The following is an 18985-nucleotide window of genomic DNA, read 5'->3' on the forward strand; positions in this document are numbered from 1 at the left end:
TGCAAATGCCTACATGAAAAAGACGTATTTTCACGTCTTTTAATGCTATATAGCAGCTGGAAACAGGGAGCTATTCCACACAGCATAAGGCCACAATCTTGGGAGTCACTTGTTTTGTTTCATCTCTTGACCCAAAGTCCTGCCCACTCAGTCATTAAAAAATGTCTGTGGATTTCACCTAAGAGGGTAATGGCAAGACCCTGTTGACGAAATTACGTTCTACCTCCCTGCACTTCCTTTGCTACAGCTAGCCACTAATACTTGCCTAAGATGTCGTAGGCTTGCCCTGCCCTGTTAGAAACGGCCACAGCCTAAAGGGGAAAACGAGATTTTCAGTGACAGAGAGCCGTATTATGGTGGCGGCTTTGGCAAAATACAAGATCATACATATGTGCAGAGACTAGCTTTGTCAAGGTGAGCAGTAGGTGTTACTGCCAATTAAAAACAAGTGGGATCCCAGCCAGCTCAATCCTCCTTTACAAACAGGTTGATAAGCCTCTCACCTGTGCTTTGTGGCTCTACCCCACTGCTCAAGTGATGTATCATGGGGTAGGGAGGGGAAGGCATGAGGCAAGTAAAACTGTTCTCCCTAACTCACCACCACTTAGGAGGCTACACAGCAAATGCACATACAGAACAGAGGCAGCACTGAAGATCAAAGAACCAAAACAGACAGCCAACCCTGATCGAAGAGGCCAGATTTCTTCCATGAAAAGTTTTGCACAGCGCTGCTATTCCTGCTCCGTGATGATGCACGTTAGAATAGCACATATGGGTGGATGAGACATCACTGTCAGCTCCAGCTCCCCCAAACAGGAAACTAGACGAGAGAGTGTCATTCATGCAATCAGAGCGTACACCCACACAGTCTCACTGAGCAAAGTAGAGGAGGAGGGTTTCTGGCAAGAGATGCAGTAGCTATATAAAATGAAGCAGCAAAAATAATGAAAACCAAAATAAAGCAGCTTTTATTTAGAAGGTAAATAAAATCAGTGGTACCAATTTGTTAGTAAGAGGGACCCTTTCCAATCCATCATCGTCAACAGGTCGCAACTGCCAATTCAGAGGTGACACAGTAACAATATGTAAGTGTCAATACAGATTAAAGATATATAAAAAAGTATTCTCAGAAGCCAAATAAGCACCAACCTCATTAGGTCTGGCTGACAATAATTTGACAGAATTGAGACAGTTAAAGTTGCTTGGTTCTGAAAGGTAAAATACTAGGACCGCATTAAGTGGGCACTTGGAAAGATTACATTAACTTTTTCCCCTCCATTCAACTGCAAGGGCAGTGCCATTAGCTGCCTTTGACAAGACATTTGACCAGGAAAAGAAAAGCGTAAGAAACATACAGAAATGCTACAGCACAATATGAACTGAATTGCTACTTGAGACCAAAGGCTTCTTAAGCCACTTCCAGCACAGCAATATTTCCTCTCCTCTGTATCCCTTCCCCAATCACACATTAACCTTTACCTCATGTGGAAGGGCAAAGCTGGTGCAAAGCCCAGGCTGGGAGCTAATAAAATGCTACCAAAATGCTTTGCTGAAACAAGCACATTTTGATCCGGGTGCTGAAATCGCACATTTAAAAAAATCAAGGATTTATCCCATTAATTAAGTCTGCCAGGCAGTGAAACTGGCTTTTAAGATTTTTTTTTTTTTTTTTTTTTTTTTTTAATATTTATATACTTGTCCCTCTCTCCAAACCACAGTGGTTACAGGATTAAAGGATAACAGTTGCAGGCCTAGCACCAACACTGGAGGTGACAGACCAGTTTTTCCTCACTACCACACTGTGGGATGGTGTTGCTTGTGTGAAAGTTGTTAAGGATTAGTTTGAACAGTTTCAAGAACTGCTTTCCCTGGAACAAAAACATGACAGACAAGATTTGTTTCTACTACTGTCTCAGTGTACTTTATTCTCCTGCTGTCTACAGCTGAACAGCCACACAAGACAGAAACAGGTAGCACTGAGGAATGATCAGATTTCTCCCCTCCACGTCCCCCTCCCCAACTTCAGGAATGGCTTTTTTAGGAAACCCCAACCTACATCAAGAAACAAAACAAAAAGAAAAGGCATTAATAGAAATGTGACCCAGGCCTCTCCCTAACCAATGTTTTTGAGGTGGTCAACTCTCTCAATTCACAAACAGAGCTGTCCTCTCCTCTAAACACCTGGGATTTTTTTTTGTACACTGGTTCAAAGGTCGGCACTTTGACTGCATTCTGAACCCGGCACTGAAAGGCACATATCCGATACCCTGTACAAGAGCTATTGTGGATGCTGCAGTGCGGATGGGCAACAGAAGTGGATTCCATTATCATGGATCCCAGGATCAGTTGGGGAGAGAAGGAAGGGGATAAAACAGATTTTTATCTGCTTCTTGCAAAATTATAGATGAAGGTTTTCCCTTCTCCCTCCCACAGGCAAACAGCTTTAAAAATGCCCAAGTTAAGCTGCAAATTCAGAAATGCTGGTAATATCAATAACTGCATAATAAAGATAAATTAAAAATTGTTTCAAACCCCACACCTTCTCTACTTTTCATGTCTTATTGCTGATAAAATCCAGAATAATTGAGGGACTATGCCTCAAAGAACAAAAAACTGATTTAAAAAGAGAGACAAGAGATTTTGATCCTTCACATCTTTCATGTTAGAGAATAAAAAAAGGCAGTATGCTAAAGGGAGCGGCAAACAGCCAATCTGTCCCAAGGTTGCCCATCAGACTTTTAGTGCACTTAAAAAAAAGTTAATGGGTTCCCCTTTTAATTGGAAAGACCAAGAATACAAAAAGAAAGTACTGGGGAATGTTTGACACCATTTTATTAATCTTCAACTGCAGTGGAAAAATAGAACCTTTTACAAGTGCCGTCTTGTGTAAGCTCAAGCCAGTATATATATATTTATATAAATTTCTTTTTTTCCTTTTTTGTTTTGAAGTGCAGCAAGAGACCAATACCACATTAAATTCGATCAAATAAAAGAGCACAAAAGGCCAAGCAGTTTCCAAATGGCATTTTATCAGATTTTGTTTGAACATTGAATTTATCCTCATTTTGCAATCCAAAATATTACCTGAAGTTTTACTTTATTATTTTTAAACTCTTTGGCACAATTTAGTGGGTGTTCGGGCTGTTACAGTACAAGTCAGGAGAGATCTTTCCCTTTGCATTCTCATTGCCAATTCTGAGCACTTACATTTATGGGACTTTTTTGTTTAAGTTTGAAATCTTGTTTGACAGTTTGTTTCTAATCCCTCTAACGCAAGAGTTCCCCCCCCCTCCCCCATTTCTACATTCACAGTTGAACAATATTAAGGAAGGAAAGGCGCTTTGATGAAACAAGATCATGAAAAGCGTCACTCAGAACGGGAGCTCTGAACATTCGTCAGTGTTTCCCTAAAATAAAAAGCCCTAAAGAGCGACTTTCCTTTTTTTCCTCTTTTCTTTTTACATCTCTTATGCTGCATCAGTAGACTGAACTTCGGTTAGTTTATGAAATGCAACTGCTAACCCTTTTTTGGGAAAAGATAAACTGCAATGACTTGAAGTTGAGAATGTGGATACCGCCTCATTCACACACACTCACTCTTAGACTGAAAATCCTTCACCCTTCCTTTTATCCCATGCACTGACAGCATTGTGTGGCAAAGGTTACAGAAGGCGGGCCAGAGACCCAGACTCCATCTCTCTTCAGCAGCAAAAGCCAGACCTTAAACAAAGAGCACCACAGGTGAACCTAGTTTCCTCTACCCCAAACTAGTCATTCCACTTCGCACTGGCCAAAAGACAGAAAAGCTAGTTCTAGTCTCTGTCGGAAGAAGAGACTGTTTATTTTTGACAGAAACCAGTCGTTCCCTCTTCCTGAAGACGGCCGATGTCGGGTTTTCTACACAAGTCAGTGCTCAGCTCACTAACAGCGCTGCTGCTGTTGTTGCTGTGGCGGGATTTTCAATGTGGTGTGTTTCAAGCCTCACTCACTCATCCTCTCATTCCCAAACATTCAGCATCCGTGCACACTCCTCACTTCCGGGTTTTTTCAAAAGAGTGGAGATTTCCAGTGGGGGTCTTGGGTGTCATCCCAATGGTAACAGATCTGCAATCAGAGAGGGACAATTGTAGAAATTAAAAAGAAAAGCCCCTCTTTGGAGCCAACGTGAGGCCACTTACAAGAGGCCGAGAAAAACGCATCTTCACAAAACCAGAAGAGGCCATCATTCCGTGAATTCCAATTCAGGAATCACAATATCCCACAGTGCACAGGAAAGCTGTTCCCCACTCTACTGTTCCTTTTAAAAGCCCTTACTCATACTGGGGGTCCAAATTTTACCAGCTACAACCAACCACTAAACCACAGAAAAATCCATGCCCATGTGACCCAGAGAAAGCATGCTGGAATCCACTAGAACTCATTAGCAGCTATGGCAGCACAGTTCTGATTCCAGCGTGAAGAGGACCTTACTCTAGATGTTTTACGGTCAAGCATCAGTTCTTTTCTCTAGGAACAAGCAGTGGCCATCTGGCCTTTATAGCTTTAAATGGGTAGTTTACGGAAAGCTAAACAAGAAAAAGCCTTTTTATAGCATGAGGCTTCTGTGAAGTGTCTCCTTCAATGGGCCTGAGCTGAGAAGTTTAACCTGTGTGGTCATTTCGCAATATGAGGAAAGGGAGAAGGCCCCTTACCAAGCTTGATTCTTCAGTTTTCTCAGTTCTTTAGTTGCCCAGGTAGCAAGGGTTTTTGTTTTGTTTGTCTTGGATCTTCTTCCTTCAGTTAGAAGTTCATGTATCATGGGTCTAGCTTCTACTAATTTCAGTACATCCTTTCCAAATGCTGTACACAAATCCCTGTGGAAAACAAAGGAGACAGAATGGGCTTTAATGCTTGCTGACAGCCAGAAACATGCCAGTTATATCAGCTTTTGCTAGCAACAAGAGAAGACTGACTCCCAGCTAATGTCCCTTTTTAAATGTTCATATGGTCAGCAACATTAGAGCCAAACAGCCTCCTAAACGGCTATTAGCTGGAAATATCCATGCCTCCTGTCCAAGGATGTCCTCCCTGAAAGTTCCATCCAGTTCCCTTTGAAGTCAAGAGAAAAGACTCCCATTGACTTCAATGACAGCTGAACTGGGCCCTTCACTGTCAATTCACAAGCTGAAAATTTCATTGTATGGAGTCTTCCTTTAAGATCATTGTCCCCTACTCCTTTTAAGGCATATGCAATTTGCCTCTTCATGGCAATGATTGACAGGGAGCAAATGGGCCACCCACCAGGGCTGGTACACAGCTTGTGATGAGGAACCAACCCCTCTGCACAGTCCTCCAATTTCACGCCTGTTCCTGGGTTAGTGCCCAACAATGAGTTACAAAAATCCTAAACTGAAGATTCTGTGGTTAGCATTTCAGATACATGAAGGAAGATTCAAATAAGTCCCTTTACAGGCTCCGGTCTCTCAAGACCCATTTCCAATTCAAGCAGATAACTTCAAAAAATCACTTCTTATAATATTGTGTTTACTGTACTAACAATAATCTACCTGGCGAGTGTGCGGTCACTTATCCTCTAGCCAAAGGAGTCTGGAACGCTTACCCTATCAGCCCAGCAGCACAAGCTACTACTCCATCTGTGTGATCCTCATCTCCAGCAATGTGGTCGATGAAAGACAGAATAAATTCTACTCTTGGCTGCACCAGCATCACATCCGCTGAAAGGAAATGACTAGTTTAATGTAGCAGGCTTAAGTTACAGCATACCTTTAAAAAAAGGTCCCCCTTCCCTAAAGACTCTGTGCTGCAGGACAAAATACTCACGATGCACATTTTCTTGGTCTCCCTTCAGTCCCTGAATGATGCCAGTGTAAGCTTCCAGACAGCCCTCTCTCAGCTCATTCAGGTAGTCCACCATGTCATAGTCAGACTAGACGGGAAACAAAGAACATGCCTGTACAACGGCCGTTGGCAAGCAACTAATACAGACGTATTTCACCCTGGATGAGAAGGAGCTGCCAAGTGCCCTGCTGGTTTACCTTATCAACCTGGGCTTGCGAGGCCTGCTGGAGAGTATTCAATACAACCTCTAGATATTTTTTAAACTCTCCTCCGATGGCCAGGGCAATATCGCCAAACACAGAGAGAATCTGAGGCTTCACAGACCTATGGACATTCTCATTCTGAGAAAGAGAGAGAGAGATTGGAAATGAAGATGAATGACTGGAAACTTAAATCCCCTCCCTCCACAGAGGACACTCAAGTTCTCTTCAAAATCATGTTGGCTAGCTATATATTGCTTACGTCTCCTGATATAACCTTTTTCAAACATCTCTAACTTCTCCCAATACAGTCTCTGCCTCTCACTTTCCTTTATTGCCACAAATAGCTAGTTTGCTTAACTGGCTAAAAGTAGGTAAGCACTTACCCCCAAGTTCTCCAAGAGCAGCTGCATAACCTCGTCGCAGAAAGGCAAGATGTTGGACTGCAGGGCTCTACATAAGTCTCCAACTAGGCCTACTGCAGCCAGACAAACCTACGAAGAGAACAGTAAGTATGCACCAACCCAGTATAAGTTGGTATTCCCCACACTGCCTGTGCTTACTGCGCTAGCCTATTAAAACACTAAATTATGGCATTGCAACAGGCAGGAACTAAAATCATCACTTAACAGTGACCCTCGCCTGCAATTGCCCATAAAAGTCAGAGCTTTGTTAACTGTTGAAATACTAAGTCATAAAGAAGAGATCTGAATTAGTTTACCCGATCAGGGGCGAGAGTTCCAGATGCCAATGAGTGATAGATACTTGTTTTAGAAAGATGCTGAAAAAGTTCAGCAGCCAGGTGTTCTAAGGATCAGCACCAGAGTAAACACCATGGCATGCATGGTCTATTGGAAATTCATTCCTAGTAGCAACTTCTCTCCTGATCAATGCCACTGAATATGCAGTCAATGCAGAACCTCAGGTGTCAAGCAGATGACGGCCTGCAGTGGACAATTTTAAATAGAGGAGAGTCTATAAATTCATTTACAAGTGCAGCCAGTAATTACTGAGTTACTACAGTGCTCACATGCTGGCTTCCTCACCAGAAGGCGAAGGGCCTCTGGGGATGCAATCCTGAAGAACTCTGTAAATCCCTAACTACCAACAGATGCAAAAAAGTTCTGAATGTGGGACTCCCAGATTCAGGTCCTACCTGGTACTCTGCATAGTTCTTCAGTCCAATGCCCAGGAAGGGTTTGAAGGCGTCCATATACTTCAGAAACTCTCCACCCAAGACTGCACAGAAAACACTCTGATTAGGTCTAATCCCCACAGGACAGTCTACATGTTTGCCTGATGTCTAAAAACAAGGAAACCCAGTCCTTTGCAGCTCTCAGGAAGAGCATGTACATTCAACAGAAGCACGACAAATTGATTCTCCACTAGATTTTACACTAAGAATTGAGCACCAGTGGAAAACATCCTTTTGTAATAAAAATGGACTTCAAGAGAATTGTAGGAGATGCAGTACACTGAAGATAAGGAACAGATCCTTCCTGTGCTCAGAGGTGGCTGCAGGGTTCCCTCAGAAGACCTTGGTTCCCCCAATACATACACAGCACCCTTTAGAGCAGTGGTTTTCTGCCTTTAATTACCTAGACTACACATACCTGGGTATTTTTGTGGCTGCAAAGGACTGTGCAAGTGGGATGATGGCAAAAAATATGGCTGATACTGGGTGGGGCTCTCCACACAGCGTTCAGTGGTGTGGGGATGCATGGGGCAGCACCAGGTCACACTACACCAGTTTGAGAAGTCCTATTTTGTAGGATTAAATTTGATTGGGGGTGGGGCACAGCATAAATGAGACAACAGTAAAATCTTCCTTTAGGAACAGTCGTCGAGCTTCTATTTCGGCTAGGGAAGAACTGAGGGGCCCATGTAGACTAATATTTGGGGTGCTTGTATTTAAAGAACACTTAACTATCTGGTGAAAGAAAAGGCTTCCTTTTATATTACATATCTGCCTTCCCCCAGCCCCTTATCACGAATTAACCCACAAGTTACTATTAACCTCTGGCAAGGAGAATGGCTTTGCCCAAAACGGGCATCATACTGTTTATTCACAAATCAGCTTGTTAGCCAGGGTCACAACCAATCTCCAGCAATCAGGCACTCCTCTTCCTCACTTGCAGACCAGCCAAGCAATACTGATCACTTCAAGTGTAGTCACAAATCATTCTCTGTGACTTTGCCCGGCAAAGTCACAAACCTGTTCTAAGAGCAGCTACTCCAGGAAGCCAGAATTAACTTCTCTGCATTTTCAGACTCATGTATTCTGAGAGCAATTAGACACATGCCTCTACACTAAAAACAGGCCAAGTCCCCAGGAGAGCAGCCCCTCAATGAGCTAGTCACACTAATGGCCTCAGAAACATGAAGGAAGATTCAAATAAGTCCCTTTACAGCCTCCTGTCTCTCAAGAACCATTTCCAAATCAAGCATGGTGTTTAAAGGAAATTACAGGTTTTTCCAAACAATGAAATCACATATGGATTTCTAACAGCACCCAACTTTCACATCCAAACATACAGTGTTTGAAAACACAATGCATTCCTAGATCTCAATATCGTGCCATAGCAACAGCACTGTAAAGAGGAATCACAATGGAGCTCTAAAACCGTCTGGTATGCTGCAACCCAAACGTTAGTAAGAATCAAAATTTGCAACCAAAAAGAATTTCAGTCTCTGCAATGTGTGGTTTTTACAAACAAAACACACACCAACCACTGACATAACTACACAAATCAACGGTAATAGATAACAGCAAATGTAAATCAGAATATTAATTTTCATTGCAATAGCATCTAGAGACCAGCAGCCCATTGTGCTAAGTGCTGTACAAAAATAAAAGAGAAAGTCCTATATACTGCCTATTCAGCACACACACTACCCAGGTTATCTACAGAAAACAACACACACAAGAAATACAGTCTATGAGAATCAAGCTGTCATCTGATTTGTTGGACCGACTAGCCTCAAACCTTCACAGATCTGGAGGTGTTATTCTGAAATCGTTATGCAGTTAAGTTTGCATCTGCGTAAACTCAACTATTTAGCAAAGGATGTTATATGTTAAGCCTTCATCAACAGCAGCAGCTGTCAGGGATACACACAGTGCCAACCACATGTCTGATTTGTTCACACAGAGCTGTTTGCGCACTGCATAAAGCAAATTACTTTTTCCCAGTCTCCACTACTGACCTTCCACCAGGGTGCTGACTGCCATGAGGGCATCCTCTTGCACTCCCCCTGATCCAGCTGTGCTCTGGAACATTCTCAACAGAGATGCCATAACCACATCAGAGATCTGCAAAGCATCCTGGTGCTGCACTTTCCGAAGAACATTCTAGGTTTGGGGGAAGGGGAAAAAAAGAAGAGATTGTGATACACTACTCCCATATACATTAGGCTAAATTCTTCCTTTGAATTTTCCACACTAGCTCAGAACACTACAGTTTTATCAAAACTATACTATGCTTTTAAAAAAAGATCAACTATTGCTCTGAAAACCATTGCTGCAAAAAATGCTTTGTCAGTACAAGGACAGAATGCTGTTCTCATTTTATCTATTCTTGATTTTCCAGCTACAGAACAAGCAGAGTTTATCTTTCCTGCTAGAGAGGCTGTTCTCTGGGCATTTAATTTATGACTGGAATTACGTATGGCTAGACTTAAGCAATCCCTTTTTAACACCGCCCATTTCCTATTGTAAGTCTCCTAGCAATTTTATTTCCGATTGTGGATTGTAATTGAATTTTGCTGGTAGCCCCATGAAGCGACAGGGAATTCCAGTTGCCCTGCATGCTTCATGTACACCATAGTATTAACAGACAGGACACATTTTACCATCAGTGCTATAAAACAGGGTTTCCTACAACATTCCTAAATATTGTTCCTACCAGGTTCCTCAAAGATCTCTTTTCCCGACTACTATATATGCTCTCTTTTCACTGCAAAGTTCTCCCTATCACCATCTTTAACTTGACCTCAGAAATTTAGTTCTGGCAGTTCACTATTTAAGAAACAAACAAGAAGCCCCCAAAACCCACCAAGTGAAGTACACAAAGATCCTTTAACCACTTGCCTCCACGCTTGGCAAAAAATTTAAACTAATATATTTCACATATGCCACTTCAAGGAATGTTTTGAACTTGAATTTTTAAATTGACCCACTTCAGAAAGTTTGAGTTTCACCATTAACATAGTAGGTCTTGCTCTTTTTCTTAAAATTCTTCGTACAAATATTTTTAAAGTAATTTCTTATGTTGCATGCTTATCTTTTCAGCAGGGAATAAATTACTGCCTACACACCAGAAACAGTGAAACTGATTACATACAAAGCTTATTCAAATAAAACTGAAAAGTGCTCTCCATTAATTTTTCAGTTAGTCATGTTAAGTATTGTAGCTACAGTAAGTACGAAATTCAGAGAAATGTGATATTCAGGTTGACAGTATACCTTAGAAGAGTAAAACCGGACTGCAAATGACTGGAAGCAGCTTGAAAGGGATAATCTCATACTAGTGAGATCAGAGAGATCCCAGACATCAGACTTGCCTCTATGATTCTGCTGGGTTTGATGGATCTTACTATTAGCATCCGTGATTTGAAATTTTCTTTCATTCTCTCCAAATTTCAGAGAGCCCCCAGCTGATACTACTTGCTTTTGAACATGAGGGTGTTAAATCATTTCAGACTCTTATGTTAATGGAAATGGGAGAAGTCATGAACCCATAATGAGCACACAACAAAAACAGGGAAAAAGTGAGTTTCAGATAAAGATGGGTGTTCAGTAACGGCTTTTATTTCAGTGTACGTGATGTTCAAACACACCTCTAAGGAATGTTACCATACAGAAGAGAGCAGGATCTGCTTCTGAATCCTGCATGGAGCATGCTGAATCCTCATCTACTGTAAAGTATTTTGGAGAAGTGCATTACTTATAATATGCTAATATTTTCCAGTAATAAACAGAGGTATTAACTGCACTTTAAAAAAGTTACAGCAATGCTGGAAAACACACAGTAGGAACGATCCCACAGTAGCTCCAGTCCTTTTGCAGTACAGACAGCAAGCAGGAAGCTATGCTGCCAGATATCACATGATATCAGAAATACTGTCTGATGGATTTCCCAAGTGGCTCAGAAAAAGAATGGCAGATTTCAGTAGCCTTTAAGACTAGGCAAGCAAGTGGAATGAGCTAATGCTCCCAAAACACGTGAGGTGTTCTTTTACCAGGTTGTTTAATTTCAGTGCAAATTTAAATGAGTATTGAACTCCAACCATAAGCAGCAGTGCACAAATTAAAGTTGTTAATTTCTTTGATGAGTGTGACAAAAGTGAGTGATTGTTCAATCTTACACTAACATGACAGCCAGTGTGAAATTGCAGATATTTTACTTTAAATATTGCTGGTAAGATGTGCTCTGTCCCACAAAAACAAGAGTATTTTATTGGTTTTTAAACCAGGCACTTAGTTGTGCAAGGCTCCATGCTTTCACATGTTTAAGCTCCTCTGCCCCTTTCAGACTAACCTGGGTGTAAGGAGCGCATTTCATTTTAAAAAATTCATCTGCAAGCGTGCACTCTTTGGGATGCATGAACTTTTCAAAAGATTCTGCCTGCCTACCTCCTCTCCATGGATATCAGAACTGGTAAGAAAGTGGTTTACCTGTAGAGTAGCACATAGTAGAGACTGAAGATCATTGAACTGGATTCTGTCTGATGTGCTCTGGATATGGGACTGTAGGAGAACAAAAACAGATTTTTTTTTTTTTTTTAACACTTAAAGAGAAAAAAGGTCTCTGCAGTTGTAGCATGGACATTAAGATGCCACAGCAATGGCAGTGCTATGACCAGAAGGAATGCAGCTTTAAACTCGCTTGTTCCACTTCAAGCTTCTCAAAAGATACTTGCTATATAGTCAATCAACAGAAGAACTAATTTGGCTAGAGACTAAAGCCAGAATACAGCAAAGTGATTATGCCGCGGAGGATTACATTTGCCCTATGACCCTGGTAGCGAATTTGGCCTCTGTCTACCTCCATCTGCAGCACTTGCTGCAGCCGCTCCATAATGACCAAAGTCGTCTTCTGGACAGCAGGGTAACAGTCCTTGGCACTGTTTTTCACTATTTCCATCAGAGCTTCATATGCAGCACTCCGCAGGTTATTCTGGTGTCCATCCGGCCTACACAGCAAGGAAAGAGGGTTTTGTTTTGTTTTTTTGCTCTCAGTGGCCATGCTGGCTTAAATACAGACCTTGTTTGATCAATTAGTAAAAGTTAAACCTCAATGCTACAGCAGAAGCTGAACATATCTATCTGTACTATACTATGTACTGCAATAGCTGCACTATTACCATGGCTTGAATCTAGGCTCAATTTTTGGTAGTTTGGTTTTATTAATCTGTGTTAATGAAAGATGCTGAAAGTCCTTTATTTAGCCACGGACAGAGGCAGCACTTTCAGGGAAAACTTCCCAACACTATCTCCTGATGTGCCTCCACCCTAGAGGGACCATTGATCTTGTAGTTAAAGCACTAGAGCAAGGTCTCAAAAGATCAACATTCAATTACTGGATCAGCTAGACTCCCTATTTGTCCTTGGGCACGTCACTTACTCTGTGCCTTACTCCCCACCTGCAAAATGGCTGTCGTGTCTATTTTTGTGAGCTGTTTGGGGACAGGGGCAGTGCTACTGTGTGTATACCATGTTCAGCACAATGCGATTGTGATCTGCTGTGGGGCCTCTAGGTAAAAATTACACCATGATACACTGAGTACATGCAAGCTACAGTGATGAAAGTCATACCCCACACACAGTTCTAGAGACCTTTAGCCTGTCTTGCTACAATTTTGACTACTTAGTGACTCTCAGGCCAGACAGGATCTCTCAAATGGCTTGCTGACTACTGTGCAGATCTCTGTACGTTTCAGATTGTGTACACAGTTTTATGTGGTATTCCACAACTTGAAGGAAAGCACTGGAGGAGAAAATACATTTACAGGATGCTCCGGAGAGCTCCATAAGGATGAATGAGACCAAAAACTGGAAAAATCTCTGTATGTGCAAATATGACCTTTCTCCTGGGAACTGACATTAGATACTCCAAGTCACAAAAACTTTAGGCCATGAGGGATTGACACCCTTAACACATCACTTCACCTAAGAGTTTTAGGAGGCAACAGGAGTGGGACAGGGGGATTAAAAAAAAAAAAAAAAAAAAAAAAAAAAAAGGCATTTCTGCAGAGATTAGGACAGCTGGTCTGAGAGTACCTGTCTGTGGTCTCCAGGAGTTTCTGAACTATTAGCTCAAACGAGGAGGATAAACAGTAGGTTGCTGGCTCTTCTTGATCATCTGCTACATCTGCAGCTTCATAGGCAGCTTCAGCCAGACTAGAGAAGGCCTGAAATACAGAACAGATCACAATGTCTACAGTGGAATGAGTTTATCATAACAGCAAACTAGCTCAGCCACATACATAGCCTTGCCAGGCAGTGACTGCAGCTGCCTTAAAGGACAAAAGAACTGAACAGATGATAAGGTGAAAGCCTTATGATTTTCATTTCAATTTGCAAAATTTACATTTGTTCACATTTTCAGAAGAAAAAAGCCCCAGTAACACGAGCCTTTGCCAGGGTCAATGGGATCAGGAAGAGCCCTGGCTGACCAGAGGTCCCTAAGCTCCTGGGACCAGTAGAGAAAACATACTAAGGAAAATTAAAAAGTTAATTATACAGCTCCTAACACTTGATTTAACATCATAATCCTCACGCATTTCTGCTGGAACACAACAAAAGGACTCTAAAAAAAACAATGGAGCAGAAGCAGTTCATTGGTTAAAATGCAGTGAGGCATGCCTCCTCCTTGCAATGACGCTACATGTTTGTACATGTAGGTTGTCTAATATTACATGCATTAGGAAGACGGTAAAGTTGAACTTGCCAAACCAGCCCAGTGGTTTGGCGATAACACAACTTGAATGTATGCAAGGGAATGAGATGCACCTCGTGTTCGAGTTACTGCTGCAAAGGCAGAATATCTAGCTAATAGGGAGAGAAAATATCCTGTCTCCCCCTCAGCTGAATAAGCAGCCTTGGCTGCCTGAGAAGGGTGGCTAGACAATACAAAAGAGGGTGCACTAAAAAAAGTCATCTGAAGACCTCTCTTTTATACAGTTACCAAATGCCCCAAGGTCTTTGTAGGGAAGAGTCGTCTCCACAGCATTTTCAAACTGAAGACAATTTCACACTTGTTCCCTTCCTGAGCATCTTTCCAGTTAACTTTCTCCCCACCAGCTCCCTTCCTTTTCTCCAGTCCCACCAACATGCAGCACTACAGACTGGGGCTCGTTCACACAAGGTTTCTGTGGCTGATGAACAAGTCAGTCATCTCTTCACATCATTTAAGGGAGTACCCCATAGCCTGCAGAACTCCTCTAGTTTACGTAGGAGGTCTGCTCACAAGAATCGGTAGGTAAATCCTTCAACCCCACACCTGCTGGTAGAAGCCCAGCCCATATTGTCCCATAGCAGTGGAGTCCTGCCTTACCCAGCACACATTGGAAGCCACTCTGGGCTCGGCACTCAGGCCCTCAATGAGACACTGCAACAGCGGAGCGAGGTAAATGTCATTGATGGCAGCTTCAGGGAGCAGCTCGCAGATTCTGCCCACAGTCCATGCAGTCGTATCTCGAACCACCACACTAGGATCTTTCATTAGTTCTATTAGAGTGGGCATGGCCTAGAACAGAACCACACCGTTAGTAATAAGTCAGAATCATACCAAATTCACTCGCATTATACCAATAAGCCTGTAGCTGTTTGGGCATATGGTCTTACCCCTGAGCTAAGAAGCCACTATTGGATGTAAAGAAGGCCCACAAAGTAAAGTATTTCCTAATGACAAAGCCAGGAGCACTGAACCCTAAAAGTTTCAATTCTCAGATTCTACATATTGCCTCACAGTGAGAGGCAACATACACAGAGTTAAAAGCCTGCGCTAACCAAAGCTGTGTGGATTGAGTGTGCCTTCCATGTGCTGCATAAACAAAGGGGTTCCTGCTCTAAGGATAGCTACTCCAACTGATCACAAGAGTTTGCCAAATCCATGCAAACGCCTGCATGTTACAATTCTAAAATTTATAGTCTTAAAAATCTCCTTTGCAGGTTGTTCAGCAACTGAGCAAAACTGAAGGGTTACACACAACCGTGATCTCTGATCTCCCTTCCTGGGTAGCGCTCAAAGTAGTTACATTAAGTCAAATATTTTTGTTCAAGAAAGCCAACCTGCAAGAAAAACTTGGTCTGACCTGAATAACGAGTGGTTTGAGCTGGTTGGGCTCTGGCCCCTCCAAAATACACCCAAAAGCCATGACAGCTGCATCTCTGTATCGCCAATCTGGGTTTTTAATGTGTTCTTTAATGAAGGGCAGCACATGAGGAACAATGTCATCTTCACAGCAGGTTGCCAGAAGCATAAGGCAAACGCCAGCTGCTTTACAGGGATTCCAGTCGTCATCGTCATCGTTTTCATCCTGGGAAGACACCACCACTTGGGTCACTCTTAGCAAAAATATTGGTTACCAATGAGAACTTTGCTTCTTGCTGGATCCAAGGACAAGGAATATGAACAGGTACCGACTGTGTTTTGACATGAATTCAGTCCACATTACAAACCTAAAAAAGTAAATGTCAGTTTCTGGGCAAAGTGCACCCTAGAGCCCTTTTATTCTCTCATGAGTGCACCCCATTAGGTGATGGGCATCTAGGTGAAACCACATAGTCCAACCACTCAGAATGGATCTCCAGGTCCAGCCCCGGGGTTCCCAAATGTGTTAACTCTGTTTTGGATCCGGTACGAGTTTCCCTTCAGAAGCCCATGAGCGCATAATTTTGCAGTAACACAAACATCTTCAAATCAAGTATTATTCTTTCATCAGAAGATAAAACCATTTAGATCAAAGCGTAAACACCATAAAAGGTCTACATGCATGGGTATTACCTACACCAGAGGGTCTCAAACTGTGGTGGTCCGCAGACAGTTCCCTCTAAGGTGTGCACCTGGGCGGCTGCACATAAGAGAATGAAGGGCCACCCACTTAATTAGTGGAGCCACGCAGGCATGGCTCCACTAATTAGGTGCCTGGACCCTGGAGAAAAGGCACATGTAAAGTGAGGTGATGGCCTTGGGGGGAATAAAGGGTAGGTGGCAGGGGGCAGTGGGGTAAGAAGGGGGGGGGGGGATTTGGGACATGGAGGGCTGTGGCAGCAAAAGATGTGACTTTACCCAGCTCTAGGGCTGCAGCAGCAGGGGAAGAGACACCCCCTCCTTCCCAGCCCCAGCTCGGGGGCTGCCGCAGCAGGGGAGAGAGGGCACATCCATCGCATTAGAAAGGTAAGACTACTTATATAAAAATAGGAGTTGTGTGCTTTTATTTGTAGACCAAAAAAAGTTAATTAAGGGTTTAAATATAGTGCTTTTATCCAAAGCGCTTCACAATAGCTAGCCAACAGTACAAACAACATTTGGAAAGATTATTAAGTGGTTTGCTGAGATCCTCAGCAATTTTCAAGTGGTCCACGAAAAGAAAAGTTTGAGAACCACTGACCTACACCTTTGCAAGGTCTCTTTTGCCAGCTAACTCCGTCTCTGTCAGGACGAAGCAGTGTGTCTGACCCCCAGTGTTTCTCTGTGCGGCAGTTCATGATACACTCAGCAGCCTCTTCTAGACCACCCAACACTACACCCTTTTCTAGGGTCTGAGAGTTTGGGTCTCCTTTGACCACAGGCTTAGCCTTTGGAAGAGTAACCCATTCTAGCTTGGATGGAACCAGTTAGGTAGCTTCTCCCTCCAGCTGACGGCCCTGCCATGGTTAACCTAACCCCTTTGAAGGTGCACACCTGAGGATGACTTATGTTTCCTGATTGGTTCTTTAACAACCTCACAGCCTCCTGTAATTGAACTACTTATTCAGGCAGTTGGCACTAAAACATGGAAGCAATCTCAAACATAACAGCCATTAAAAATTACAGCCATTTCCTAGTCTCTCTCAAACTTGACAAAGGTACTTGATACTACGTGGATTTTTTAACTGTTATTTAATATCACGTTAAATAGACTTGGTACAGCAAGTGATTTCGTTTGGATACGGTTTGTTCCACAGTCTAAATTAGCCCCTAAGAAGTCCTCATAAAAACAAATAAGTGTGGTAAAATATGGTATTCAGAGTTTAGAATTTGAGGTTTAAAAAAAAAAAAAAAAAAAAAGGTTCTAAATGAGGCAAACAAAACCTTGATGTCCTGTTTCTAATTCCACAAACACTAAACACTTTGTGCTAAATGATATTGCAGCCTCATGATAACCCATCAAAAGCCTTCAGTAATCAGAAAGGGAAACCTGCCTTAATGAAATGTTGTACAATAATGAAACCACCTCAAGTGGCTGGAACCAGCTTCACTGCAGCCTCAAGTCTCAGCTTTCACACATAATGCATCATTCAGTCAGAGTGGTGCATGATGTCTCATCATAGACCAAGGACTGCTACATGAGGTGTTCAGAACAAGCATGCCTTTATCTTAACTCTATAAAGAGCCTAAAGGATCTTCCGGTCCCAGTTCATTAGTGAATCATCTATGAAAATAGAATACTGATTCAATGACCAGGGGCCACATTTAACTAATGGCATTCTATCCTACATAGTTAGACTCACAGCATTCCAGCAATTGCTTGTGTAGAGTAAGGCTGGTACCATAAGTGTAAGGTTCTTGGTGCATACAGACAACTCCAGACAATGCACAGTAAGGAACCTCCAAACTCACCTGTTTAGTTAGTGTCTGTGTGAGAATTGGGACCAGATACTGCAGTGCTCCCTTAGCATAAAATTTGCTAGTATGCTCTGGAGGCCTTCCTTGCTCTGCTGCCTAGAAAGAAAGGTTACAAAACAATCCTCAATAGCTGCCCAGAAACACTTTTCCTTCTGAAAAAAAATCAAACTGAATTAGATTTTAAGTTACGTTATCTACTTTATGCTGTAAAATCACCAGCAAAAGCTGGAACTCTTTTCCCAGGAGGACTCCTTGAATTCTACTCTAGTTAAATGTTCGATGCACATGCACAGTTTGCTATTCCGCAAGTGCATGCTGCCATTCCCCACACTACACAAACACGTTGAAGACAAACTGCAAATATTTACAAATTAAACAATTACTAAATGCCTCCAAACAGGAAGGGTAAGAGGCACTTAGCATACAGATTAGACCTCTGTGCTAACTGTCCCTTTACCCTTGCTATTTTGAGCATTCAGCAGAAAAATACATTTAGCTCCCTTTAAAGGAAGTTTACACTAAGACTTTTTGGAAAGAAAGAGCATCTGCATGAAGAACAAGACACCATTTTCCTTTTCAATCCATCCACTCTAAAGAATAAGAACTACTTTTATTTTAGCCAATTGCTTTTTATAACCAAACCATAAATCTCGTGTATTATACAAGATGCAAGAGTAACCCTTTAAATGTTCCTAGAGGTAAACTACTGGTATCAGTATCACTGAACTCCTAAGTCACATCACTGTTTCATGGTACAGAAAGCATTATTATTCACAGAGCTAAGGAAACTCAGTCTAAGAAAATACTCATTTGGCCTTGTTCACTACAAGGACCAAGGAAAGGCTCCAATGAGCCTTAATGAGGCAAGAGACCTAAGTTTTCCAAAGTGCTGCGAACTTTATGCACAAAGCTCAACGTAATGTGCAAACCAATGCGTGTGTTCACTATGCAGCCACACATATGGGACCTCACTTGTCTTTAAAGAATGCGAAAAATCATGCCCACTTTACAAACGCTGTTTTCAAATAACCAAAACCATAACCTAATTTCATCGGAATATTCGAAGACACTGTTTAGCCCTGTTGAGTTTCAAATCCCAGCCATTCTGGCACT

The 18985-nt window shown here is 42.2% G+C and overlaps 1 protein-coding gene across 1 annotated transcript in view; it reads right to left on the minus strand.

The window, feature by feature from the left end:
- Positions 1-945: 945 nt before the first annotated feature.
- The window catches only part of KPNB1 (karyopherin subunit beta 1), a 33757-nt gene continuing 15717 nt past the window's right edge, over positions 946-18985 (minus strand). Inside the window, exons 9-22 of the mRNA XM_050934814.1 lie at positions 17867-17968; positions 15357-15581; positions 14597-14788; positions 13321-13451; positions 12086-12233; positions 11716-11787; positions 9246-9390; positions 7195-7277; positions 6425-6532; positions 6036-6179; positions 5821-5926; positions 5600-5714; positions 4692-4853; positions 946-4104 (exon numbers count right to left, since the gene is read on the minus strand). Coding sequence (XP_050790771.1) covers position 4104; positions 4692-4853; positions 5600-5714; positions 5821-5926; positions 6036-6179; positions 6425-6532; positions 7195-7277; positions 9246-9390; positions 11716-11787; positions 12086-12233; positions 13321-13451; positions 14597-14788; positions 15357-15581; positions 17867-17968 — 1734 coding nt within the window. The 3' untranslated portion in view covers positions 946-4103. The remainder of the gene's footprint in view (positions 4105-4691; positions 4854-5599; positions 5715-5820; positions 5927-6035; positions 6180-6424; positions 6533-7194; positions 7278-9245; positions 9391-11715; positions 11788-12085; positions 12234-13320; positions 13452-14596; positions 14789-15356; positions 15582-17866; positions 17969-18985) is intronic.

Source organism: Gopherus flavomarginatus, chromosome 25 (genome assembly GCF_025201925.1).
Source record: "Gopherus flavomarginatus isolate rGopFla2 chromosome 25, rGopFla2.mat.asm, whole genome shotgun sequence".
In the NCBI taxonomy this organism is placed as follows: domain Eukaryota; kingdom Metazoa; phylum Chordata; order Testudines; family Testudinidae; genus Gopherus; species Gopherus flavomarginatus.